The 13,608-nt window shown below is 43.3% G+C and overlaps 1 protein-coding gene across 1 annotated transcript in view; it reads left to right on the top strand.

The window, feature by feature from the left end:
* Nucleotides 1–3,778: 3,778 nt before the first annotated feature.
* The window catches only part of MRPS6 (mitochondrial ribosomal protein S6), a gene marked incomplete at both ends in the record, with an annotated part of 55,623 nt that continues 45,793 nt past the window's right edge, over nucleotides 3,779–13,608 (top strand). The window contains one exon of the mRNA XM_080696778.1: nucleotides 3,779–3,823. Within this exon, the coding sequence (XP_080552904.1) occupies nucleotides 3,779–3,823 (45 nt within the window). The remainder of the gene's footprint in view (nucleotides 3,824–13,608) is intronic.

Genomic DNA, 13,608 nt, shown 5'->3' with positions numbered 1-13,608 from the left:
AGGGTCACACTCTCTGTGGTTTAATCTATTAGCACCAATAAAACCGTCATCGTAGCACAGAGCACAGGGAGAGGAAGAAACATTTGGTAAACAAATGCATTTTTTCCCCCTGAGTTGTGCTAGCCCAGGGCTCTGTGTCTTGGGATAAATAATTTACCTAATTTCCTTACCAGGTTCCTTATCTACAGGGAGATCCTTCCTTTTACACACTTTCTACTGCGGACTTGTACTGTGATAGGACACTGGAATCCTGGCAGGAGAGAACAACTCGGAGTTCTTCAGCGCCAAATGCCAATGCACCTGAATGCTAGAATCTCTGTTATGTGCTGGTCCTGCCTTCAATCCTCTGTTGGGATGCTTCCGGGCTTTAAGCAACAGGTACATTCATGGGTAGAAAGGGAAACGAGGAACCAGGAGAGGACCAAAGGAGCGAAGGAAGACCCCAAGAATTGCAGGGTCAGGGACTGCAAAGAAGAGACCTTCAAGATTGCATAGGGCTTCCTGCCATGATGCTTGGAAAATAGCCACTCAGTAGTGCTGGTGTGGGTGCACACAGACTGCAAAGGCCTGGAGGAGAAGTAGTGGGATGGGGGTCTGTTGGAGAAATGTCACTGCAGGAGAAAGATATGTTGAGAGGACGGCTGGGTTAAGATAAGACTTCTCTAGTGGTAAGAGAACTATTTATGCCAAAGGAGAAGCCTATGTAAAGGGAGAATTTGGGGGCTCTAGGCAGGACTAGTTGTATGAGTGCTGGAATGGGAGACTGCAATCACAAGGGGATATAGTAGGACCCCATAAAATTTTGTTGATGGACTGATAGCTGCTCAGTTAGCACAGGCTAGTAAACTCTGAGATAGGTATTGGGGTTAAGTGTGCAGGTCTGGAGTTCTATATGACTTGGGGCAAGTTGTTAAAGATTGACTGAGTCTAGCCGGGCATGGTGGCACACGCTTGTAATCCCCGCGCTTGGGAGGCGGAGACAGGAGGATCGCGCTGGTTTGGAGCCAGACTCGCTGGCTTAAGAGACCCTGTTTCCACATAAAAAAGTTAAAAAATAGGTCTGGGAGTGTAGCCTGTGGGAGTGTATTCTGGAGGTAGAAGGGCTTCCAGGAACCCCAGTACCACCAAAAAAAAAAAAAAAAAAAAAGATTGAGTCTCACTTTCCTCCTATAAAAAAGGGGGTGGTAATAATACTAATCTTTGTGGTGAGAATTGAATATTAATACATGCAAAGCACTTAGCATGCTTCCTGGCTCAAAATGCTAGATATGGCACCACCACCACCATCTTTAAGAGTTAAAAATGGAAGGCTCAAGATCAAGTCTCATTACACTAGAAAATAAGAAGGTAAGCCTGATGTGGTGGTGCAAGCTTGTAATCCCAGTACTTGGAAGACTGAGACAGGAGGACCTGGGTTTGTGGCCTGCCTCGGCAACTTAGTGAGACCCCGTTTCAAAATAAAGAATAAAAAATCGAGCCGAGGGTGTCACTTGGAGGTAGAATGTCCCTGGGTTCAATCTCCAGCACCCCAAAGAAGAAAGAGAGAAAGGAAAGAAGAAAGAAAGAAAGAAGAAAATAAGAAGGTAAAAGTAATTAGACGAGATTATATTCTGAGGTTATTTTTTTAAAAAATAGGACTGGACTTCAACTTCTGTCCTTATTCTTCTTTTCGACTTACTAAAAATTAACCAAAATCGTGGTGAATCAAATCTTAGATACCTACCCTATCACATGTTTTGGAGACCATGGGAGGAAGCGTCATTTTATTAACACTTAAAAATGCTTCGGCAAGGCATTATAATTCACATGCTGACTCTATAAAGTTAAAAGTTGTTTTGGTGGTTTCAATTTATAGTTTTAGTTGGAAGACACTAAATTTGCAGGATCATTACCCATGATTTTCAGAAAAAAATTTAAACAAAGTCACCAGTATTCATTATTTAAAAAAAATCCACTATTATTTAAAAAAAAAAGTTGGGGTAGGAAAAAATATCAGGGTAGCTGCTCTCCTCCCTTTAAGAAGTAAGTGCACTGAGTCTGTGGGTGGTCATCAGCTTGGGAGAGTTTGGGGTGTTGAGTTCATGGTATTGCCTTGGGATATAAATGCTGGGTCCATCTTTTTCTCATTCCCAAACTAGGTGGCGTAATTGACACCTGGAAGGAGAGTTGAAGTGTGTGTGGGGGGGTCATCCTAGACAAATCTAAGACACGTCTGCAGGTCCCAAACTTCCTGGCTTCCTTACGTTGTTGACAGTATGCTACTTTTTTTTTTTTTTTAACCAAAATGAGAGTAGTTAACATAGGCAGTTTGGATTAATTACCTGTGTGGTCTCTCTTCAGAAGCGCCTGGGTGGTAGGTAAGTTTATGGACAGATGTTAAACCCAGCTATTGCAGAAAAGCTAGTGTTCAAACCACAGTCCTCATCTTCTGTGGAGTATGGAGGTAGGAGATGTGGAGAATTCTCTGGGTTCGGTGACGAGTGTACTCTGCAGTTGTGGAATTCCATTCGTGGTTGGAACCCAGCCGTGCAGCCTGGTGCCCATGGGTGTGGGTGCAGCCTTCAGATGGTCTGGATCCAAGTTCCTACTACCATGCGTTTATTTTGGACTAGTTACACAATCTTTGAGTGTCACTATTTCCTAATCCTGAAATGGGGTTAACAGTATTTGCTTCATGTGCTGGTGTGAGAATTTTACGAGACAATGTGAATAGCCCTAGCGTGTAGCCTGATACAGAGGAAGTTTCCAATAAATCTCTATCAATTACCATAAAAGCACTTTAAAGTAGACAAATATTTCACTTACAGACCCTTTAATAGGAAGAGCAAGGGGCAGAGGCAGCAGTTGCAGGAGGCCAGATCGCTCTCAAGTGGAGCCCTCAAAAACGGCATTTCAGGCCTGCTTCGCTGGAGGCCGAGGTGAGCCCCGGGTGCGCCCGCTCGTGGGGGGTCAAGAAAGTGCAGGACCTGACGCTGCACTCCCCCTCCCCAACCCTCCCCAGCGCGCGCTACGGATCCCACACCGTGGCTAAACCCAGCCCATCCTTTCAATGAACGCCCAGCAAACACCGAAGGGATTTGGGCCTGAGCGCAAGTACCGGGCTGGCTCGGACGGCGCACGTGCCGGGCCAGGCGCCCAGCAGCTGCCCGCGTCGCCCCGCTAGGTTTGCGCCACGGCGGTTCCCGTGCACCAATCCGCTCAAAGCCGCTCTGGGCCACCGGGGCCGAGCCAGGGGGCTGGACCGAGCGGCCGGGCAGGCGGGGAGCCGGGCCGGGGGAGAGCGGGAGCGCTGCGAGCCCCGAGCCGGGCGGGGGCGCGCCCCGACCAGCCCGCACCGCGGCGCACGCGCACAGCGAGCGCCCCCTCGCCCGCCGCCCGGGAGCGGACGGAAGGCATGGAAAGTTCCAGCGGGTTCGAGAGCCCTAGGTAGAAGGCGCGGCGGCCGGGGCGGCGGCGGGGCCGGGCGCGGGGCCTGCGGCTCGGGGGCCGCTCGGGCCGGGTCGGCGGCGCGCCGTCGGGGCCGACACCCGGCCGGGGGTCGGGCGGGCGCCGCGATCGCGGGGCTGTCGGGGGCGCGCGGCAGGGGGCGTGGCCAGCCGGGGGCGTGGCCGCGGCGCGCGGTAGGGGGCGTGGCGCGTCGAGGGGGCGTGGCCTCCCGTCTGCGCAGCTGCCAGCGCCTTTAAGCCCGCGCTCGCGCGGCCGCAGGGTGCTTTCGCCGCCCGGCAGCCACCGGCGCAGCCTCGGCCCGACCCCGCCGCCGCGCGCCCAGCCTTCCGCCATGCCCCGCTACGAGCTGGCTTTGATTCTGAAAGCCATGCAGCGGGTGAGTGACCTTCCCTCGGAGCCTGTCTTCCCGCTAGGTCGCCGCCCCCCGCGCGCCGGGCGGCGGGACCCGGGGCCTGGGGCGGCCGCGGAGGGTGGGGGGCGGGTGAGTCCGCGCGGCCGCGGCGGCGGGAGGGTGTGCCGGGCGGGGGGCGGCCGGGCGGGGGGCGGCGGCGCGGCCCGGCCCGCCGAGCCCGGCGGAAGGCGCGGGAGGACACGCGGGCGCCCGGCCGCCGCCCCCGCTCGTCGCGAAGCTGCTCGTCGCCGGCCCCGTCGCCCGCCCGCCCGCTCGACCCGCAGCCTCCGTGCTCAATGAACGTTCCTGCCCGGCGTGTCTGTGCAGTTGTCTACCCCAGGCGCCTGTAACCGCGGTCACGTTAAAAAAAAAAAAAAAATCTTTGACTTCTCTTTTTCTGACTTCAGCGACAATCCTGCTCCGGGTGCCCTTAGCCCAGTTTCATTCATCCACGTTGTGGCCTTGCTTGCGCCTTGCGAAGACACTTTTCTCTCCCCCCTGCTTTTGATTGATCTTGAGGTAGGGGCTTTCAGGTTTGGAGGGCTGATAAGCGAACCAGCAGCCTGTTCACTTCAGGTGAAGGCGTGGCCCAGGACAGGGGCCGGCGGCGAGGCAGCTCTGCGTCCTCTGTTCTGGGTCAGGCACTCTTCAAGTCGTCGCTGAAATGCCCATTCTCCCGGGAATTCGGTAACGTAGTGTGTGCTGTATGTTCTCTCCCCCACCCCATCAGGTATAATCATGATGATAGTAATAACAATAAAAGCCATTGTATTTCATCTGAAGTTTGGAAATACAGCTCTCGACAGCGGTAGCCATGTGGACCATTTTTATGTTTGAATCGGGCTCCGGGTCAATTTTGAAGAGTTAACTGTTACCAACTTTGAAGCGAAGCCTGGGATCGTGGGGTTAGGCTCTATTAAAAACCTAACGATCCCAGAGCACGAGGAGATGGTTTGGAAGTATGCTTTGCACATGTCATCTGTGAAAGGACATTCGGGCTGTTTGATCAGGTCCAGAGAGGATGGTCAGGCATGCCATTGTGTCCCAGAGCTTGCTCTCCCTGCATTTGGGAGAAGTTAAGACTGTATTATGTAGCCTCTTTGTATCCCTCTGACTTGGCCTTCCTCCCTTGTTACCAAGATGTATAGCTTAAAAAGGATGTGAACAATGAAAATAAAAGATTAGAAAATGAACTATTTTTTTAATGAAGTGGAAATTGAGCCTGCCCTTAAACTGCACCTGGGAAATGTTACTGAAAATCTTTCTTTACCTTCCTTCCCTGAGGAAAGTAGCAGTTGATCACTAAAAAGGCCACACATAGGCCAATATTTACTCAATGCATAAACCTTTTTTAATTGAAGACTGTGTTCTCTTCATATGCAAGCATATTGGTTAAAACATTATCATGCTTGTATTTTTCCTTTTTTTTTTTTTTTCATTCTTTTAACACCCAGAATCTCCAATCTTTGCAGGTGGAACACATCGTTTTTGCTGTAGTTTGGTTAAAACAGTGATTAAATACCTTCCTTGAAATCCTTGGCAGAGGCCAGGGAGCAAACAAAAACAAAAAGCCCTTAGAAAGTAAATAAGTGAGAACTCCCCAGAGAAGGAGGAAGCACCCTTGACAGTGGATAAAGTGTTAAAACAATGTTGAGGTCGAGTCCAGAGGTTCTTGACCTAAATAAACCAAGATTAAACAGTAACAAAAACTAAATTTGTAACACAAAGACTTAAAGGTTTCAGGAAAATTTGCTTGCTTTTCAGTTTAGGAAAATTGGATTCTAACCTTAGGATGAATATTTGGAAAAGTGAATGAAAACGTTAGCACTAGATTTGCTTAATGTAAAAGGCCACTGTGAATTTGCACACCTTTAGCAAACCCTGGGGAAACCAACCTGAGGCATTTGTGCTTTTGTTACAGGAAGGCTATTGTAAATCTTCATATTCTCATAGTGTATCTTTGATATTTTTTGATTCTGGTAGGTATACTTAACAGCGTGGTCCTTTAATGTGATATTTTCCTTTCCTTCCCCATAATCCATTTAATGGGATGTAACTCGGGTCGGAGGGAATAAATTATGTTAAGCAACTTTTATAGCAGATAAGAGCTTTTAGAGACTGTAGTTTTTCCAGCCTTCTCCTAGGTTCTCAGAACTGGTTTTCTGTTTCATTTCTGTGCCTGAAGAGCATTCTTAGTGTCTTTGGGGATATTCTTTCCCTCAACTCCCACTACATTATTTTATTTAACCTCTAGCAGACTCCTTAAAATTGAGCTTAGCATTCTTTGATTTGAAATAATAAAATAATCTGCAATATAGCAAAACCACCGCGGGAGTTCCCATCAAAAGATTTCAGAGCATACTACATAGAAGAAGTACTTTTAAAATTATCTGATTGTGTATTTGTCACTCGGAAGTTCCAGTGCCATCTTTTTCTCAGTTTGCAATTGAGAGTTGATTATAATGAGTGTCTGTTTTTGTTGCATCTCCAACTTTGCATTTTTTAATGTAGATACCAGTTTTCCTAAGAAGAAATCTATTTGCAGGTACCAATTAGCTTGAATTTCAATGTATGTTTATAAAAGTTGTAATGTCTATGTTTTTCCTGATGTATTCATAAAAAAGTAGGCAAAAATGTTGTTAAATTCTGAAATGTGACAAAGTAAAGAAATGAATGTTGTGAAACTAGGGCTTTGAAGGTGATGACAAGCTATTTGAAAAAGTAGTTGCTTAGACCATATTTATATATAGAAGTCTTCAGAATAAAGACTTTGGAAGTCCTGTTACCTCTATATCAAATAGCTTCAGAAGAGTTTATTCACTTCTGGAAAACACCATACTCAAAAGCTAAATGGAAGGACATAGCTGCAGAGGAAAGACCAAGGCTGCAGATTCCCAGGCAGTCTCATCTCAATATGAGGAAGACCTTTTCTAACAACTGAAAAAGAAAAGGATTATCTGTGAGATGGTGAGTGCTCGCTCCGCCTCAGTGGGAACTTCAGGTGGAAGAGAGAAGGGGGTCCTGCATTTGTGGGGAACTCTGACATTGATTTCTGAGGTACTTCTCTTGTGTCTGGGGAAATGGCTGATGTCCTTTGACTTGACTCTGTAATTAGATTCTAAAGATTGGTATTTAATTTCAGTTAGGTAAAAGTGAATTACCAGTAAATGAGTGATAAAACTACATACTGTGGAGGAGCTTAGAAAAGCTATAGGAAACTTTGTAGAAGAGGGATTTTGAGGAGAAAAAAATTTGTAGTATGTAAATATTACTTAGTTCAGGAACATTTTAAATACCATGTCTTATTCCATTTCTCAGAAGATAGTCTGGGTTGACATAGTCCTGGGAAAATACTGTTCCTAAAATCCTATCATCCTCAGTCTGTAACTTTTATGTGAGAGTAGTTTAAATAATATAGTTATTTATTATTGTTTATCTTAATAAAATTTATTAGCTAAACGTTAATTAGCTTAAAAATTCATGTACAATAAAATAGAATTTATATATACTCTTGCATATGTTTCTGTAATAGGAGTAAAGAAGTAGACAGCAACTTTGGAAATCTTAAAATGAATTTATTTTTATGATCAATTCTTCCCATTTATTTTCAGTTTCATTGAAAAGTAGATTATAGCTGGGCGTGGTGGCACACACTTGTAATCCCAGTACTTGGGGGGTTAAGATCCGGATTTTCGGCCAGCCTCAGCTACTTAGGCCCTCCGCAACTTGGTGAGACCTTGTTTCAAAATAAAGAATAAAAAATAGCCCGGCCTGGTGGTGCATGCTTGTAATCCCAGCATTCGGGAGGCTGAAACTGGAGGATTGTGGTTCAGTGACAGCCTCAGCTACTTAGTGAGGCCCACCGCAATTTAGTGAGACTCTGTTTCAAAATCATGAATAAAAAATAGGGCAGGGGATGTAGCTCGGAGGCTGAAAGCCCCTGGGTTTCATCACCAGACCTGCAAAAAAAAAAAAAAAAAGATTATAAGCTGGATGTGGTGGCAACATGTCTATTCCAGTACTTGAGAGGTTGAGACAGGAAGATCACAGATTCAAAGCCAGCCTCAGCAACTAAGTGAGGCTCACATCAACTTAGTGTGATCCTGTTTTCAGGTAAAAAAAAAAAAAACAAAATAGGGCTGCTAGTGTAGCTCTGAGGTAGAAAGCCTCTGGGTTCAATCCCTAGCACCACACACACACATACAAAGTAGATTATATTTTTGTTAAGTAGTTTTGCGCAGAGTCTTAAAAAATATTGAGTTTAACCTAAGATGGTTTTATTTAGATATAGAAAAGCACAAAAAGAAGCACAGTGATAATATTGTAGATTAATATAAAATTTAGAAAAGAAACTGGGCATGGTGGTACACACCTATAATCCCAGTACTTTTGGGAGGCTGAGACTGGAGGATCACAGGTTTGAGGACAGCCTAAGCAAGTAGTCAGACTCTCAACAACCTAGTGAGACTCTGTTTTAAAAAAATAAAGTTAAAATTGGCTGGGGGTATAGCTTCCAGGTAGAATGCCCGTGGGTTCAATCTCCAGTACCAAAAAAAGAAAAGAAAAAAAAGTAGAAAGCAGTAAGTTTTCTGGTTGTGCGGTGAAGAGTCTCTTTTCACTCAAGCCTTTTTGATTAGAAAACCTGGCCACGTTTTGTGTTTATTCTAGATTTATACCTACAAAATGTTACACTTTAGATAACTTTTGGAGGTATAGGATACTAAGGAACACTCATGGGACTGGCTGACCCCTGTGTCGTTGTACATTGGCTTGTTTGACAACGTCTGATAACTAGGCAATAGTGAAATTTTGATTCAAACGGAAGAATCTTTGAGCTGTCAGGTTACCAAGTCAGTCTTGCTTTTTTTCCTCAAGGGCCCTCCCTGAAGAGTGGCTTACCTTGTATCTTTAATCTTTGTGTGCTTTGTCTGCTTGAAACTAGACAACTTAAAATAGTCATCCAGTCATGAAAGGCGTGAGCTTTGTGGGCAATGTTATGCTTTACTTGGTATTAAAGTTTTCTTGGGTTACAGCTTATTGCCGCCGCAAGTGATTGAAGAAGGAGTCCCGTTCCTGCCCCCAGCTACAGCTAAGGGACAAGGAGTGGCTTGGGGGTATGGAGTCCTTCCTCACCAGATGTGGTTTGTATGTGTGAAGACTACTTGTCAGAAGTTGATATTCTCTAATTTTTAAGAAATTGTTATTCACGACTCACATATTCACTACAGGTAATTGTAGGTTTTAAAATCTAGGTTATGTTTAGTACTTACGTGAAGACTGCTGCTGAAATCTTCTTACCTTTCGGTTTATAAAATCACCTCAAAAATGTTCAAAAGCAGTGAGGGATACATTTTAAAGTAATGTCTTCCTTTTAGTGCCATTGGTGTGTCCACAGTACAGCTATAAATCTAAAAGAAACCAGATTATAGAACTTCGGTTTAGTAAGGTAGAAGGAAGGGTAGGGGGGGATGATAGACTGGAGTGTGATTATTCATGTGTATAAAAACTGTCACCATTTAATGATCAAACTTCATAGCTGCTGCTTTGGTTTGTGTTAGAAGTCATTTCTAATGTTCTCGTGAGTTCATCTGTTCAAGATAAGGAGTACCTCTTATAATAGTTATTTAATACTTGCCCTTTTAAGAGTTATTAATACTTATTTTTAACAACGGAATCTTAAAGCAACAGGTGTTAACACATGTATTTATCTCATTTAGGGAGATCAAAGTAAGTTAGTCCAATGAATGGTAAGTTATTAAGTTATTTAAAGGAAAAACTGCTTAGAAGTTTGGGAAAGGAACATTAATCCAATCCCTTTTGTTACTCTAACTTAGAGTAGGGATTGGCAAACTGCAACGTACAGGCCAGACCTGACCTGCCATCTGTATTTTTATGTCCTGTAGCTAAGAAAGGAATTTGTGGGTGAATAGTTGGGGAAACAAACAAAAAACCCAGAAGAAAAACATTTCATGGACATGTGAAATTTACATAAGGTTCAGATTTTATAGTTTGTGAGTGAGTTGTATTGAAACATAACTCTGTTTTGTTTATGCTCATTATCTGGCCCTTTACAGGGGAAATTTACTTGCCTCTGGTTTAGGGTGTACAAATAGTTTTCCCGGTTCAGTATTTCTCTTGGCTTTTAATGGGGCTATTTTCTGACTTTCCCCTTTGATCCTGTCCTTTCTCTTTAACTGTTGTGTGAGTGATTTGCTGTTTCTTAATGAGCTAATAACTCAAGCATTTTTCCCTTTCTTCTGTGCTGGTCATAGTCTCCTGGATGTCCTCTTGTCCCTGGAAACTTGGTATAGTTCAAAACTTAATGAGTTGCCTGTCTCAAAACTTGGCTCTGTTAGTGCTTATTTCTGTGTATCGCTCCTCTGTCTGCTGTCATCTGGGGCTGAACAAATGAACAAATCCATTTTATATTTTGTATTCTCAATTCCATATAGTCTCTGCCTTGGTCAAGCTGCTTTCTTGAACTCTTGCAATTTCTTAGCTGGTCATTTTGAATGTACCACTGAGGGGAGAATAGTTAATAAATACACTTCTTGGAGTACAAAAACAATTTTTGATATATTTAAATAATTAAGTACATTTTTGACAAAGAATTCCATATTAGTTGATTGTGTTAACAGCTACCAAATTACATCACGTTTCTCTTTTTCAAATTCATAATGAAGTTTGACCTCCATGGCTACCTCTGATACACTGCCTATTTTTTTTTTTTTTTTAACTCTGTCACTCAGTATTTTACATTCTCCAAGCCATGTACAAGTCAACAAAGCTGCTATAGGCCCTGAAGAATCCCATTCCCTTGTATTCCTTTGGTGCCTGTATCACACTTGGAATGCCCTCCCATTTCCACTCCATGGAGCCCTGCCTCAAGTACATTTTAACTCAAATAGTACCTTAAATATCAAGGACCTGCAGCATTAGGCATATAGATCATGGTCGTTCCTTTGATTGCATAGTGTTTTTTTTTTTTTTTTGTCTCATTACATGGCTCATTTTTTACTTTATATTAGCAGTTAACAGGTGAATTGTAGCATTTGTTAAATTATTCTTGAAGGTTGAATCTGTTTTCATTCTGTCTTCTGCTGTGCTTTGTGAACATGGCAGGTGTTCACTTAGCTTTCTCTGGGGATTACTACTCTTGATTCTCTGAAGCCATCCTTTGAGATGATACAGCATGCTGACCTTTGTGCCAGTAGGTTTCTTTAAAGTCTGAACTTTTCTTGGACTGGGCAAGTTATATGTTTCCCAGAAGTTGTAATGATTTCAGGTAATCTTGTTTTTATAATAATTTGAATATCATGTGAACCAATGAAATGAGTGCAAACTCTTTTCCTGAAAACCAAATTGGGTTCTTTGGAAAGACTTGATAAAAGGTGAGTCACTAAAATAATGGCTGTAGAATTAGATACGGCTAAAATAATGAAAATTTAGGAGGACAAGTAATAGTACTCTAAAATTCTGTATGTTGACTGCTTTATGAGGATTTCTTAAAGGTTTCAACCACTTTAATGAAACACAAAAATATAGGTGATAGCTGGGCATGGTGGCGCATGCTTGTAATTCCCGCCCTTGGGAGGCGGAGACAGGAGGATCGCGCAGGTTCCAAGTCAGCCGTGCTGGTGTAAGAGACCCTGTTTCCATATTAAAAAAAAAAAAAAGTATAAAAATAGGTCTGGGTGTGTAGCCCGGAGGTAGAAGAAGGTTTCCAGGAATCCCAGTACCACCACCAAAACACACACACACACACACACACACACACACACACACACACACACACACGATGGATTTATAGACGTTGCTTAGTATCAAGCAGAAGGAACTTCAGTCAGCAAGGAACTCCAAATCATCAGTGCCATTCTCCAAGGGCTTGGGCCTCCATGTTAAAATTGGCAAGTGAATATACTTTTATGTGTTAAACTTAAATACAACATGTAAGGTATGTATGTTGGTTTTTTTATTTTTTGGGTTTTTTTTGGTGGTACTGGGGTTCCTGGAAGCCCTTCTACCTCCGGGCTATGCTCCCAGACCTATTTTTATATTTTTATTTGGAAACAGGGTCTCTTAAGCCAGCGCGCCTGGCTGGCTTCGAACCTGCGCGATCCTCTTGTCTCTGTCTCCCAAGCGCGGGGATTACAACCACGCCTGGTTGTATGTTGGTTTTTTAGATAGGACTTTTGTTTTCTAAATAATAGAAGGACATGAGATCCCAAATGAAGATGCTGGTTGTGTTTAGTGGAGTAAACAGAAGTGGCATTGGGAGAACAGAAGGAGCTCTAGAGGGAGATGAGGCTGTTTTCTGTTTCTGCATCCTAGCATCTACTTCCTAGGAATCTGAACCACTTTAGTCCCTCAGTGTCTTATCTGCAAAGTGGGGGTAATCCTTATATGGGAGAGCCTTTCAGGATAAAGTGGTAACATGACCTTGGAGGTAGTATGTGTTTACTAGGTCATCAGAGTAGGTTGGTGAGCTCAGGCTAGTTAATGAACATTGTTACCTAGTTTTCCATTATTCCTGATGAAGAGATTCCATATATATTATAAACATGTTTATAAGTACATAAGCTATGTATGTGTACGTACATATATATTTTTATCACAGACTTAATTAAACCTGAAACACAATTCTAGCTCAATTCACACTTGAATTAGTGGCATTGGTGCTAACCACTGCAGTCTGTTACTGCAGTGTGTGGGACTGGTTTCATTCTTTCCTATCCTTCTACTCCCTGCTAGAAAATCTAGATTTTTATAGAAAACCTGGTTTTTAAGTTTTTGGTAACTAGTTAAAAAACATTAAAGAACGAACCATGGGCTGAGTGAAATAAATGTATCTGTGGGTCAGATGGGGCTCTCATTTTGTAATTTCTGATTTAGGTAATTGCCTTCAGATGGCCTTTAAACCGCTTTTCAGCATATATGTTGACAGAACCTACCTTGTCAATTGGTCCTTGGCCTACACGGACTAACATCTATTCAGTAAATGGCAAGAATTTTCAATTCTTAAAAGAAACAGTAATTTCTGATTTTGGACTCTTGAATTATGTGTGTTCACTTAGGCTAGTATACATGAGACTTCAGAATTACATATGACCAAAGTAGGACCTAATATTGTAAACTAAACCATCAGAAATGGATAATCACAGTCCACTTTTTCTTTGAATGACTGAGGAATTTTTTTTGGGGGGGGGGATTCTAGGATTGAGCCCAGGGGCTTGTACCTCTGAGCTACACCACTAGCCCTTTTTATTTTTTGTTTTTGAAACAGGGTCTTGCTAGGTTGCTGTCAGGCTTGCTACATTGCTGAAGTTACCCTTGAACCTGCAGTCCTTCTGTCTCAGCCTCCCAAGTACTAGGGTTATAGGAGTGAACTACCACACTCGGCCTGATTGCTTATTTTAAGCACACATTAGTACAATTTGATTTGTACCTGTTGTATTAACTTCTGAGGGATTTGAAATACTGCTTTCAGGCAAAAAATAATTTGGCTAGAAAATGACTTTTTTACTCAGGCTTTATCTTTGAAGTTCACAGTAGTTTATATTACCTGTGATCTTTATTATTAATTAATTATTTTTGGGTCTGGGGATGGAACCCAGAGGCATTTGACCTCCGAGCTACACCCCCTGCCCAATTTTTTATTCTTTATTTTTGAAACAGGGTCTCACTGAGTTGCAGAGGGCCTCACTAAGTAGCTGAGGCTGCCTGCAAACTGCAATCCTCTGGTCTCAGCCTCCCGAATGCTAGGCTTACAA

This window comes from Muscardinus avellanarius (genome assembly GCF_963383645.1).
Source record: "Muscardinus avellanarius genome assembly, chromosome: 5".
In the NCBI taxonomy this organism is placed as follows: Eukaryota; Metazoa; Chordata; class Mammalia; order Rodentia; family Gliridae; genus Muscardinus; species Muscardinus avellanarius.
The sequence above is the reverse complement of the archived record's forward strand: the minus strand, read 5'-3'. Positions and strand labels throughout refer to the sequence as shown.